The sequence below is a fragment of the Notolepis coatsorum genome, assembly GCF_963971535.1.
Source record: "Notolepis coatsorum genome assembly, chromosome: 10".
Classification (NCBI taxonomy): Eukaryota; Metazoa; Chordata; class Actinopteri; order Aulopiformes; family Paralepididae; genus Notolepis; species Notolepis coatsorum.
This window is the reverse complement of record NC_140174.1, coordinates 27,132,592-27,146,931: the sequence shown is the minus strand read 5'-3', so window position 1 is coordinate 27,146,931 and position 14,340 is coordinate 27,132,592. Positions and strand designations below refer to the sequence as shown.

Sequence of the window (14,340 nt, the reverse complement as noted above, 5' to 3'; positions counted from 1 at the left end):
GTGAATAAAAGAAATAACAATCCAATAACGTATATATACACGTGGTTGGCGTTATTCGATTGGCGGACAAACACGTATATGTGGACGGCGCTGATTGAGTTAAACTGGGTATAAAATATATAAATTAGTACTACTGAGTAGTAGTGTTAATCAGATGTATGTACAGAGTTGTAGTATTAATATGTACAGTCATTTGGATTATCGAAGCTTTTGGGATTGCAATAAGAAGATTTTGGATCTGTTTACCGCGCACAGGACCTACCAAAATGAACTGATTAAGACACTTGGACACTTGGACTAATGCATTCAGTCATTTGGACGGAGTTGTTAAAACTCACTCCACTCAAACCAATAAAGTTATAATTCACTCTACTCAAAATCAAATTTAAATCGACGTGACTGGGGAAATGTTGCCAGTCAGTCAGCCAAAACAAATTCCTGGACAACTCCAAGGTCGAACTGAGAGCTGCTGGAGTCGAAGGCCCTCTTGGAGATAAGAGTGGCATGCGGCCCCGCCACCCCCAGCCCCCTCCCCAGCGCCTCACGTTGGTGATGGCAGCTAACTCGTATGCGTGCTGGAGGGGGGAGCCAAGGCTGTCTCGTCAACCCCCTCGTAACTCGTAAGAGTAGGTAAGGGATATGTACAGATAGATATAGTATCTACAGATATGTAAAAAGGATTGTATGCAGGTATGTACAGACAGATATATATATATATATATATATATATATATATATATATATATATATATATATATATATATATAGGTAAGGATAAATACATATATATGGTGTATAAAGTATTATTGTACATGAGTTGTACTTATACACCTGCATATATGGGTTATATGCAGGTGTATAAGTAGGGATATAGAAGGATTATATGCAGGTATATTTAGACAGATATGGATATATATATGTGGTAAATATAAATGCATATACAGTATACAGCACTATTGTACATGCTATCATACAGTTATATAGGTAGACTATAGTATGAGGTAGGTAGTTATGATTAATGCTCCTTGTGTTATGAACATGTCTTATGTTAGTGAGTCTACTGCCTGCCCCGCCCCCACCTGTGTCACCCCACCCCCATCAAATGCAACAGGACTTGATCTGCTGCATTTCTGACAAAGAAAGCATGTTAAATCTCGCTAATGTAGCAAAATGTAGGCTACTTAACCTCTTGTCTAATAACCCCAAACGGGTGGTATAAGTCAATACTGTTCAGTAAAAGCGATAGATCCAGTCTGTACTTGGTATTGGCCGATAGTGAAAGTTTAGGACTCAGTCATCGGTGCGTCCCCAGTGAATTGACCTATCTCAAGCCCTTTGTTTACATGTTTTGTTTTGGTCTGATGTGTGGGTTGGATTTGAATGGGTAAAGGGGAGTGGTTGCGCTACTGCTGGCCACACTTCAGGCTCACAAAACAAAAAATATAAACAAAGTGCAATACCAAGCAGGGCTCTTTTGCCTAGAGGTCGCTGTTTGACAACATCACAGATTCTACCTTTGCTACATGGCTCGTCTGAATACTTTCAACTATGATTATGATTGTTTGTACTGTAAATGAGCTATTTTATTGCACTGCTTTTATTGTCTATTTTATGCTCATTTTAGGTCTGCACTTAATGCATTGCTTTTATTTGGTCGATTCTCAATGCTCATTTTATGCCTCTCTATATTTATGCAAATGTTATGCAAATTGAATGCATATTTTATGTCTACATTACTGCTGTTAAAGCACTTTGGGCTGCAATTCTTGCATGAAAGGTGTTATAGAAATAAAGTGTATTATTATTATTACAAAACTGTCTTCATCTGAAGGGTTAAAATGACCTAAGAATGTGTGGGGCAACACTGTATGATTAACACTTTGGATGCCACGGACGACATAACACGTGTTATCAGCCCGCCCCCTGAATGCCCAGCACGACAATTATCATTTTATTTTTTTATCAACCGAGTCTACCGTTGGGAAACCAGCCCCATCAGGAGCTCAGATGTGAAAAAAGCGCCCCCTATCGTCTCCCAGATGGTAATGCACCCTTTTGGAATGGACTCAATGAAAATGGATGGGGGAAAAAATCCGGAATCCACATTTTACCACATGTACCCCGAGCCGATCGGATTCATTGTGGAGCATCAGAACAGCGTGGAATATGTGTTTACAGTATGTAGCATTGGATCAATAAAAGGATTGATTTTTGGAATGGCGATCAGGAATTGGAATAATCTGTTTGGATACCATCTGATCTCAGGTAAGGAATCTATTTTACCAGTCTTAGGATAATCAGACCTGTTTTCACGGAGCTATACGCGTTTCCCCTATATGTGATATGGCTGTTTGGCTGTGCGAGCGATCAGGAAATATATCAGATCAGATATCAGATCGCCTATATAGCGTGCATACGTACACAGGGATTAAAGCAAAAAAAAATCTCCTGACTGAACTTTTTTTCAGGCCAAGTCATATTCTTATTTTAACCTCCACTGCATTTTTTTTTAATAGCGTTAGCGTTTTAAGGGAGCCTACTTGTAGAGCTACTGTCCTGACTGACTATAGACCCTACTGTTGTGGTTGTTGTGCCAGGCAGGGAGGCTTGAATGCAAGTCTTGTGGCTAGCTTCTGATTGATGGCGAGCTAGCACCCCTTTCCCATTACTTTGAAGAACCATGAACTAAATGGCTTGTTATCATACAAACAAGGGACTAAACACATTTCGCAATTATGCCACAACAACAATGGACAGTCTCCTCCCCACCGTTTGTATATATTTTTTTCCACCCACCCACCCCCTCCTAATGTACAGTCTCCTCCTCATCATATGTATATATTTACTGTTAGGATCTCTGGGTAACAGTACTGTATATTTGCATATCGTATATGTGACAAATGTAACAGTACTATATACCTCTAAGTGTAAGTCATGTATGTCCCTATGTCATAAATGTCACTATGAATTGAAAATGGGGGACCCTGATGTAAACAAGATGAAAGTATTTCTTTGGTCTGCATCCCCTTAACAATTGTATGTATTGAGCTGTACTGTATTGTACCCATTCTGTTAATAAAATGTTCAATCAATCAATATTTAACAGATTGCAGAATGGGTACAATACAGTACAGCTGAATACACACAATTGTTAAGGGGATGCACACCAGAGAAAGACTTTCGTCTTGTTTACATCATCAGGGTCCCCCATTTTCAATTCATAGTAACATTTATGACATTACACAACATTGACATCAGGACATTTATGGCATAGTAGGGACATACTACAGGTATATAGTAATGTTACATTTGTGACATATATGATATGCAAATATTCAGTAATCAATGTTAGCCATAGATCCTAACAGAGATTATATACATTATGATGGGGAGGAGACTGTACATTAGGAGGAGGGGCTGGTAGAAAAAGATACATATGGTGGGGAGAGAATATACGGTGGAGAGGAGACTGACTACACAGATACACCTGTGTGATGTTGCTACGGAGTTAAGCTAATAAAGGTGACTCACAACCACAACAGGGGACTCACGTATTTGTACTGTGAACTTGAAGTAACTGTTAACATAACAATGACAAATGTGTTGTTTCCGTTATTTATTTTGACATACTTGCGGCACACGGAACAAGTTAACTCACCACTCTACAGCCCGCAGTAGCCTAGCCAGTCCCTTGAAACACCGCTATCTTCAAACTTCCACTCAAAAGTTCTTTTGTTGGGTGGTGCTGCTCATCCTTTTCGTCTGAGAAAACCGCGGTGGTTTTTCTTTTTAGTGGCCGGCTTACTCCTTCCATTTAACCGACGCTATTAGCTCACGTTAGCTAAATCGTTATAGCAGCGAGTGCAAGCAGCGTGGTGGCTGTGACGTCTGTAAACAAGGAGAGTTGATGCGCGACTTGGCTGCAAAAAAGACGACTGTCGTAATTATTTTACATTACTATTTTGTTAGCCGCCATGTGGCGGACAGACCTCTCAGACCTCGCAAATGTCACTCCAATAGCCCTCCAGCTGCAACCGCGGAGCGAGCAGCGTCCTGTCTCTCGGGTCGCTGAGTGATGACTCTGCTTGGGGCGGCGCGAAAAAAAGATGCTATTTGGCGCCTCTGATTGGCTGAATTTTGTTTAAATCTGTATGCATCTACAAATCATATTATACCAAGGTAGCCAATTCCGTCAGACTACAAATCAAATGGACGGATCTCCCCAATCAAATTGACGGAAATCCGTCTGGAGACGGAACGCTTTAATGCCTGACCATACACATATACTATCAATAATCTAGCGTTTATTTGAAAACGATTCATAAATAGGCCGAAAAATTTGAATGTTTTTTGTGTATTCTAGAATATTCCGTTTATTATGGAATATTTAAATTTTCCTTGAAAACGAGGGCTTTTCAAGATGCTATAAAACGGAAATGAACCGATAAAAAAACAATCCGCTTCGACAATGTTGACTGGAAAATGAGTCATTGATAAGCGACGGGCAGATTAGACACATAGCCATAATTTAAAACATAGATTAAGCGATATTAACGCTAACATTGAAGTGGATGATGGGCATTCAAGGGGGTAAAAAGGAAAACACGGCCGGCTCTGAAAGTGTTAAAGCACCTTGGTAGTTCTGGGACTTTGCTTTCCTCTCATTAGCCTACATGTCTCCAGGTGTGGCTTTGGGGGCGTTGGGTCCTCCTTACCTGTCTGCTGGAGAAGATGAAGACTAGGGCGGCTCCGGCTGCAGTCAGGCCCCAGGTGAAGAGGGTCCCCAGTAGGGCCTGGGTCACAGGGCTGTAGCCGACCAACATGGTGCCCAACCTGGACACACACACACACATTCATTCCCGTTCATTACATCAACCGCTAATTCAAAACATACTACCCTCGGCATCCCTTGTTTTAAACCCTAAACTTTACACTCACCTCACCCTGACCCTTGAGAAGACCTTTTACTAAACAACGAAGTCCACATGTGACATCTGAACCCCACAGGACGGTAAAAGTGTGAGCCATTTCCTGTGACGGGAGTCACTAGTTAAGAGACCAGAATAAGTAAGGAGTGGGAGAATGCTGGAGGCAGAATTTGCATGCAGTAAGGCTGCCGTGCCCTCACTAAACATCCCCCCCCACACACACACACACACACACACACACACACACACACAATTCTATTTGTTTTCACACAAACAAAACAAACCTTGTTTGTCAAAGAACTTGCTACTCCAGGCCAGGGTGAATGAATGAATGAATGAAAACGTTATTTAACAGATTGCAGAATGGGTACAATACAGTACGGCTCAATACACACAATTGTTAAGGGGATGCAGACCAGAGAAAGACGTTTGTCTTGTTTACATCAGGGTCCCCCATTTTCAATTCATAGTGGTGATGTTAATCTAGCTACTGGTTCATGACTGGCAAACAAACCACCCTTAAATGCTGCTGAGTCACAACGTGAAAAGGTAGGCAGGCCAGGTGTATTGTGAAAAAGAGTCTTGTCTTGTAATGTAGTTAGTAGTAGTAGCACTGTAGTTAGTAGCACTGTAGTAACTAGTAAGCATGACATATCATTGACGGCAGCAAAGTAGCAGCCATATAATACAATACTGTTGACATACACAAGCAGCTCAACACCAATTCATGCGAATACAATTAATCCAATGAGTATGAATGCAATTGTCTGTCTCTACACACAGGCACCTGCTTGCCTAGTAAAGTTACCAGGAATCAACGTTAACTCTGTTCGGTCTCGCTACGTCGCGCTTCTACGGCACGGTAGAGAACACACTCGGAAAAGTGAATGATTGTCCCATTTTCGCATTTTGCCTGTGTATATCGCAGTATTACATATGTTCACTTACTGTTTCACTGGCACTGCGAGTTCTGTGTATTTACTTCCTGCTTCCCTGTACACGTGTCTGTGACAGCCGGAGTCCCGCCTCTCCTCGGAGCCTATTGGTCCAATCGCAATTTCACTGGGCAGCGGGAGCGTGTCGTTTACAACATAGATATCTATGGTTTACAAGACAAGCAGCCACGCTGACTTCATTCAGGCCCAATTTATTTTTCAGCAGTGCTGGCAGGCCAAATACGTTAAAAATTGGATTCTGGATGAAAGTAGAAGTCGGTTATTATGTTGTTATCATATTTTGAGCCCTCAAAACACTTTTTGCGTAAAACATTTAACCTGCGAGTCCTACTGGAACTTAAAATATATTACATGATATTTATACTTTAAATGAATGATATATTGATATAACGTAAAAGCAATATTCATATATATGTTGTTGTCAAAGTGGTCTCCCACTGATCATTATATCACTGTTGCATGTAACACCATTAGTGATTGATTGATTGATTGATTGATTGATTGATTGATTGATTTATTGATTGATTGATTGATTGATTGATTGATTGATTGATTGATTGATTGATTGATTGATTGATTGATTTAGTGTTCAGGGGAGCGGGCAGACTTGACCTGAACAGTAAATTGGCTCCGTCGTGAACATCTAACGCCATAAATCACAGGCAAGGGGTTGTGTAATAGATTTCATTACACATTTTACAGCAGGCGCTTGTGTAGAAAACAACCCTAAAAAGTATATTGGCAGCTATTTACCCCAATGCCTTGCTGCCAGAGGGTCAATTCACTGCAAAAACTAAAAAAGCATACCTGCTATCCATCATTTTTTCAAAACATCGATTGTTAGATTTATAGGTATGGTACTGGCCAGCAGACCTCGATAGCTTTGTACCATAATTGCTGAATAAATCAAGTTGTTTCGTGTGCGATAGGGATATTCTTCATTGCAAAATTATGCATGAGGGCAAGGAGTTTTGAATCAAATTAAGTACAATCAATTTAGCAGTCAACCCTGCCAGAGTAAATCAATAGGTTACAATGTTGAACTGCCATGAAGTGCTTTGAAGGGGCATCAAAAAACAGTGCTGTTTTTTTGCACATAATTTCAGACGCATCCAAAAAAAAAGGAAATTGGATCCTTGTGTTAATTACAGCTCCATAAAATCAGAATCAGAAAGGTCTTTATTGCCAAGTAGTTTACACATACAAGGAATTTGATTTGGTCGTTTGGTGCGACATTAACGGACAGACAATTAGAATAAAATAAAATGGAATATAAACTAATTTAAAATAGAAGTACAATAAATTATGTAGACGGAAAAGAATAGCAATGCCTCGTCTTAGGGACTGCTACCTTATTGAGCGACACAAGGATTCAATGTCCCAGATGACAATACTGGTGGCCAAAAGTTATTGATGGATTGATTGATTGATTGATTGATTGATTGATTGATTGATTGATTGATTGATTGATTGATTGATTGATTGAGATTGATTGATTGATTGATTGATTGATTGATTGATTGATTGATTGATTGATTGATTGATTGATTGATTGAAAACTTTATTAACAGATTGCAGAATGGGTACAATATACAGTACGGCTCAATACACACAATTGTTAAGGGGATGCAGACCAGAGAAAGACTTTCGTCTTGTTTACATCAGGGTCCCCCATTTTCAATTCATCATGACATTTATGACATACACGACATACAGATATACAGTACTGATTACATCCAGACATTTATGATACAAGATATACAAATATACAGTACAGTTTAAAGATCCTGTGTCTTGCTATTCCTTTCACTATTTGGGCAATGTTACACAATTCCTGTGAGTCTAATCTATGGAACACATCTGTAAAGTAAATTTTTTTTAAATGCATTGTTTTGTATTTCTGTAAGGATTTTATTTATAGCATTTTCAGCTTTTTTGGTCAACGCAGGACCTTTTGGCCACGCAGGACCGACAGCGGCCACGCAGGACCGATAGAGAAGAGAGGGTGAAACGGGAGGAGAAGAGGGGAAGACATGCGGCTCAGCGTGCTATGTGGTGTGCTACTGGAGCGCCCCCATTGTTTTGTAATTCTAATCAAGTACTCTAGAGAGCATTTTTCCACTTCAAGATTTCAAGCTGTTTTGGGCTGGGCTCCACCCATAAGCGCTTTGAGTGACAGTCACCCACAGTCTGAGATATGCGGCATATGGCCACCGGGTCGGGGAATCGAACCCGGGGCGACCGCTTCGCGACTCAGCGTGCTATGTGGTGTGCTACTGGAGCGCCCCCATTGTTTTGTAATTCTAATCAAGTCTAGAGAGCATTTTTCCACTTCAAGATTTCAAGCTGTTTTGGGCTGGGCTCCACCCATAAGCGCTTTGAGTGACAGTCACCCACAGTCTGCACTGGCAGACAGAGAGAGAGATTGAGGGGGATACTAATTAATTTCGCCACGGGGGGGCATAATCCCATGGGACAATGCATTGGTAACTTGTTTCAAATGACAATATATACCCCTGTGAATATTATTGCACGGATCGGAATACGGGCACGCGCGTGGGGCGTTAGTTCTACAACCATAGAGGGGGCGTTAGCAGTGACGCGGGAAGTGGGGGTGCGGCGGGTGCGCCAGCACCCCCTGCTGGCGGGGAGTGTAACTGCAACTACAAGGTTGTTTTGGCTTTTATTCCATTGTAATACAGAGGCTACTCAATGTCACAGAGCGGAGCGGCACTGCAGATTTACCCTACTTTTGGAATTCATTGCCAGATCCTCATAGGGGCGCTGTCTCGATAATGCAGTGTTATTAAAGCAGCGTGTAGCTGACGCATGAACCAGTTGGGATTCGAATAGACGCGGCCTGGAAGCGTCAATGCGGAACTGGAAATCCGTTGGTAAAAAAATAGCGGCCTGGAATCGTTTTTGGGACGCTCAGACAATTCGCAGTAAAGGAATATATATCTGCGGTTTCCCTGGCGGATGGCGAACAAGCCAGCAGAACTATCCGAGCCCCCGGGAGGGTGGTCGAAGACCTTTTGCATGTCGGCGATGTTGTATGGGGGGAACGAATTGCAGAGGGAGGACTGACTGAAGTGGAGAGCTGCCTGTCGCCCATTCTAACGCAGGAGTCCTGGATGCGTGTATGCTTTTACCAACGCAGTTGTGTTTCCGAGTTCCCGTTTTGCGCTCTGATTGGCCACTGACCTACATGCGTACGCCCCCCTCGCTATCGCCTTTGGGGCGTGAGATATGAAGACAGATTTAACTGGGTATAGGAAGGCAGTACCATACGAGCCGCAAATTGAACATGCAGTGAGTCTGCGACAACAATGAACAATGAAATTACCTACCTGGGCTCCATCCTAGAGGCTAATCTTTCCTGTGACAAAATGGCATCCAATGTAATAAAAAAAGTCAACCAACGAACTCGATTCTTGTACCGGATCTCCTCTCTGGTAAACAAGAACACCCTGAAGACTCTGGCAGGAGCACTCATACAAGGGTACTACGACTATGCTTGCACCTCATGGTACCAAAGCACCTCAAAGGCGCTAAAAACAAAATTACAAACTTCTCAAAACAAACTGGTCAGACTACTGCTTGACCTTACTCCTAGAACCCACCTCACCCCTGCCCACTTTGACAACCTAGGATGGCTTAGAGTAGACGACAGAGTACAGCAACTTGCAATGGGCCTGGTCTACAAGATACACTACACGACCAAGGTACCCATGTACATGTCAAAATACTTCCCAAAGGTTAGTGAATACCACGATCACAACACCAGAGGGAGCTCCACAAATCATGTTAAACCCAGATTCGGCTCAAACAAGGGACTAAACACGTTTCGCAATTATGCCACATCAATGTGGAACGCCCTACCCAAAGCTGTAAAGGAATGTGAATCACTACCCACTTTCAAAAACACTCTCAAAGAACACCTACGGGAGACTGCAATTCGAAACTGGCCCATTGATTGATTGATTGAAAAGTTTATTAACAGATTGCAGAATGGGTACAGTACAGTACAGCTCAATACATACAATTGTTAAGGGCGTTGCAGACCAGAGAAAGACTTTCGTCTTGTTTACATCAGGGTCCCCCATTTTCAATTCATCATATGACACACACGACATACAGATAGACAGTACTGCTACATCTATACATTTATGACATACCAGATTTGCAAATACAGTACTGTTTGTGATACAAAAAGTGTCCAGAAAAAGAGTGTATATACATTTGACATAGAAACTGTACATTGGAGGAGGTTGGGTAGGTGGGGTGGGGTTGGGTGTGTGGAGCTGTACATTGGAGGTGGGGGGGGGTTGGGTATGGGGGGGGACGACACTGTACACTGTACATTGGAATACTGACAAAGCCATACTTGGTCTTTACTGTACAACTGGGTTAGGACATTTGTAATGTAAATGTCCTAACCCAACCCCCTCCAATGTACAGTAAATGACCAAGTATGGTTGTCAATATTCCAATGTACAGTTTTGCTTGTACAGTGTGTGTCCCCCCCCTCCTGCCCACCCCCCCCCCCCCCCCCCCTCCACCCCACCTACCGAACCACCTCCAATGTACAGCCCCACCCACCCCACCTACCCAACCTCCCCCAATGTACAGTTTTTACGTCAAATGTATATACTCTTTTCTGGACTCTTTTTGTATCACAAACAGTACTGTATTTGCAAATCTGGTATGTCATAAATGTATAGATGTATCAGTACTGTATATCAAATGTCATATATGTCCTGATGAATTGAAAATGGGGGACCCTGATGTAAACAAGACGAAAGTCTTTCTCTGGTCTGCATCCCCTTAACAATTGTGTGTATTGAGCTGTACTGTATTGTACCCATTCTGCAATCTGTTAATAAAGTTTTCAATCAATTAAATCAAAACCAACCCAATAATAAACACTCGAAACAGCTATTACCAGACAATTACAAAAGCAGTGGTGCCTGCTTCAAATGTCACGTATAGGCTATAAGCCCGTGTAGATCTATTCGGAATAATAAACATATACACACTCTAGCAAAACATGACACAGTGTGATCCTATCTCCGATAGAGCGGCTGGTCGCAGAGACACGAGTTGAACGAACACATCGGGAGGAGAATGAATGAATGAATGAACCTGATGTAAACAAGACAAAAGTCTTTCTCTGGTCTGCATCCCCTTAACAATTGTGTGTATTGAGCCGTACTGTATTGTACCCATTCTGCAATCTGTTAAGACAAAAGTCTTTCACTGGTCTGCATCCCCTTAACAATTGTGTGTATTGAGCCGTACTGTATTGTACCCATTCTGCAATCTGTTAAATAAAGTTTTCATTCATTCATTCATTCTCCTCCCGATGTGTTTGTTCAACTTGTGTCTCTGCGACCAGCCGCTCTATCGGAGATAGGATCACATTGTGTCATGTTTTGCTAGAGGTTGTATATGTTTATTATTTCGAATAGATCTACACAGGCTTATAGCCTATAATACGTGACATTTGAAGCAGGCACCACTGCTGTTGTAATTGTCTGGTAATAGCTGTTTCGAGTGTTTATTATTGGGTTGTTGTCGCAGACTCACTGCATGTTTAATTTGCGGCTTGTATGGTACTGCCTTCCTATACCCAGTTAAATCTGTCTTCATATCTCACGCCCCAAAGGCGATAGCGAGGGGGGTGTACGCGTGTAGCTCAGTGGCCAATCAGAGCGCAAAACGGGAACCCGGAAACACAACTGCGTTGGTAAAAGCATACACGCGTCCTGGACCCTTGAGCAGACCCGACAGGTAAGGTAAGCGATTTTAGATGTATCACTTTGGAAGTGTGCGGCTGTTGTCCGAATACTAGTGAACATTGAAAAATAAAGGCACGACATTTAGAGACGTCCCCGTCATAGCGTTCTGTTGCGGGGACATGGGGCTCTCTGTGTGGGGGCGCAACAACAGGTGGGGTAGGCTGGGCAGAGATGTATGCATCAAAACGGTTACATTGTTTGTCTCACACGCTCCGCAGAGCTGAGCGTGAGAGCGCGGAGTTGGGCAGTGGTCTCCTCTAGTGAACGAGAGTGTTGGTTTACCAGAGTGGCATTATTATTATATCACTTATCTCAGCACCCCCACTGCTGACTGACTTCCCGCGTGCCTGGGCGTTAGTTATGCAGATGAGAATTCTGGGACGTCACAGGTACGCGAAATTCAGAATAGCTTAGTTCAGTGAGGGAGGATCTTGTGAACTCGAGACTGGACTGATGAGCCAAAATGAGAATTAGAGACACAGACCCCATTGATACAACCCCACATTGCTAGAAAACAATGTTAAACACTGGAAAATGCCATTTATAAGACACAGGACCTTTAAGAGACAGATCCTAAAAGAAAATATATACATTCGAGGGGGAATAAACTGTACATTGGAGGGGGTTGGGTGGGGAGGTTTTGGACATTTACCGGAGCCAGTTTCTAATTGCAGCCTCCCGTAGGTGCTCTTTCAGAGCGGTTTTGAAGGTGGGTAGGGATTCACATTATTTTACGGCTGTGGGTAGGGCGTTCCACATTTTTGTGGCATAATTGCGAAACGTGTTTAGTCCTTTGTTTGAGCCGAATCTGGGTTGAACATGATTTGTGGAACTCCCTCTGGTGTTGTGGTCGTGGAATTCACTGACCTTTGGCAAGTATTACGACATGCACATGGGTATCTTAGTAGTGTATCTTGAAGACCAGGCCCATTGCAAATTGCTGTACTCTGTCGTCTACTCCTAGGTTGTCAAAATGGGCAGGGGTGAGGTGGGTTTTAGGAGTAAGGTCAAGCAGTAGTCTGACCAGTTTGTTTTGTGATGTTTGTAGCCTTGTTTTTAGGGCCTTTGAGGTGCTTTGGTACCATGAGGTGCAAGCATAGTCGTAGTACCCTTGAATGAGTGCTCCTGTTAGAGTCTTCAAGGTATTCTTGTTTACCAGAGGAGATCCGGTACAAGAATGACTTTTTTTTATTACATTGGTTGCCATTTTGTCACAGGAAAGATTTGCCTCTGGGATGGAACCCAGGTATGTAATTTCATACGTGTAACCGCGTGTGACCACGACTGCACCACTGCCCACTGTAACAGAGAAGCCGTTGGCCTTGCTGAGTTTGTTATTTGATCCAAAGAGAATGGACTCTGTTTTACCCAGGTGTAATGATAGTTTGTTATCAGCCAGCCAGGTGCAGATTCTGCAGAGTTTAGAGCTGAGGGCTTTTTCAACCTGCAACTTGTCCCTGTCAGAGACCAGCAGGGCTGAGTTGTCCGCGAACAGGAACAAGTTGCAGTCACAAGTTGATGACATGACATTTGCATAAATTAGGAACAGTAAGGGCCCGCGTCCACCTGGCTCACAAAAACACTGATAGTGCGCCGGCAGCGCTGGCATGAAGCGCATCTTGTAGATGACAGAAAGAAATCTACAGCCATCCTTTTATCGTTTTTTCATGCCGCGGTTTTGCACATATTATAGCATATTTTAATAACTTTATTGTATATTAATTATATATATAGTTATTGCCTGACACCACAGTTCGCCCTTTGCTTTTTATTAGCTTTTTAGTAGTGTATTCGTGTAGTTATTATTATTAGTGTATTTGTGTTTTGTCGCGAATCTCAATGGCCCGTCTACTGTGGGAGACAGCCAAGACAGGCAGGCAGCTCCGGTGTCAGGTTACACACAGAGTGGTAGATATGAATGGCTGTGATTGGTTGTCTGAAAATGAGCTCAGCGCATCGCTCTGAAAAGTTAAAAAAGTTTAAACTTTCGGCCGCACAAAAAAGCTGAAAAAAGAAGCCGACTGCAGCACACTTACTATAGGTATAGGCCGCATACGCTCTCTCCCCATTGGGATACATTGAAAAAAGACGCGTGCGGTCATAAATGTGAGGCAGGTGGACGCGAGCCATAACGGTCCTAGTATGCTTCTTTGTGGAATACCACAGCTCAAACTAATTTACTCTCAATAACTGTCAAACTAAATGAACATGTACAAAACTAGTTTTTGGATGTTTTATTTATTTATTTTTATTTAACCTTTATTTATCCAGGCAAGCAATTAAGAACTAATTCTTATATACAAAAGCAGCCTGTCCAAAAAGCAAAGGCCTTTTGTGGGAAGGGGGGGTGGGAGGCTGTAACAAAAACAAGGTTATGTACATGCATACGTAAATAAAATACAAAATGACAGTAGCAATAGTATACAAGGACAACAATAAATAAGGGAGAGAGAAAGAAAGGGAGAGAGGGAAAAAGAGAAAGGGAAAAAGAGAAAGGAAGAGGAGAACCAGAGGGAGAGACAGGGAGAGCGAGAAGAAAGGGGGAGAGGGAGGGAGGTAGATGAGGGGGCTTAGGGGGAGGAGAGAATAGTCTGAGGGTTATGCGTGCGATTGGGAGGCAGTCAGCAGGATGTGTGTGAGATTATGTGCAAAATA

General features: G+C 42.5%; 1 protein-coding gene across 1 annotated transcript in view; it reads right to left on the bottom strand.

Moving 5' to 3' along the window:
* slc39a11 (solute carrier family 39, member 11) overlaps nucleotides 1-5,979 on the bottom strand; it is a 318,449-nt gene extending 312,470 nt beyond the window's left edge. The window contains exons 1-2 of the mRNA XM_084322684.1: nucleotides 5,877-5,979; nucleotides 4,716-4,833 (exon numbers count right to left, since the gene is read on the bottom strand). Of these exons, the coding sequence (XP_084178810.1) occupies nucleotides 4,716-4,823 (108 nt within the window). The 5' untranslated portion in view covers nucleotides 4,824-4,833; nucleotides 5,877-5,979. The remainder of the gene's footprint in view (nucleotides 1-4,715; nucleotides 4,834-5,876) is intronic.
* Nucleotides 5,980-14,340: the final 8,361 nt, after the last annotated feature.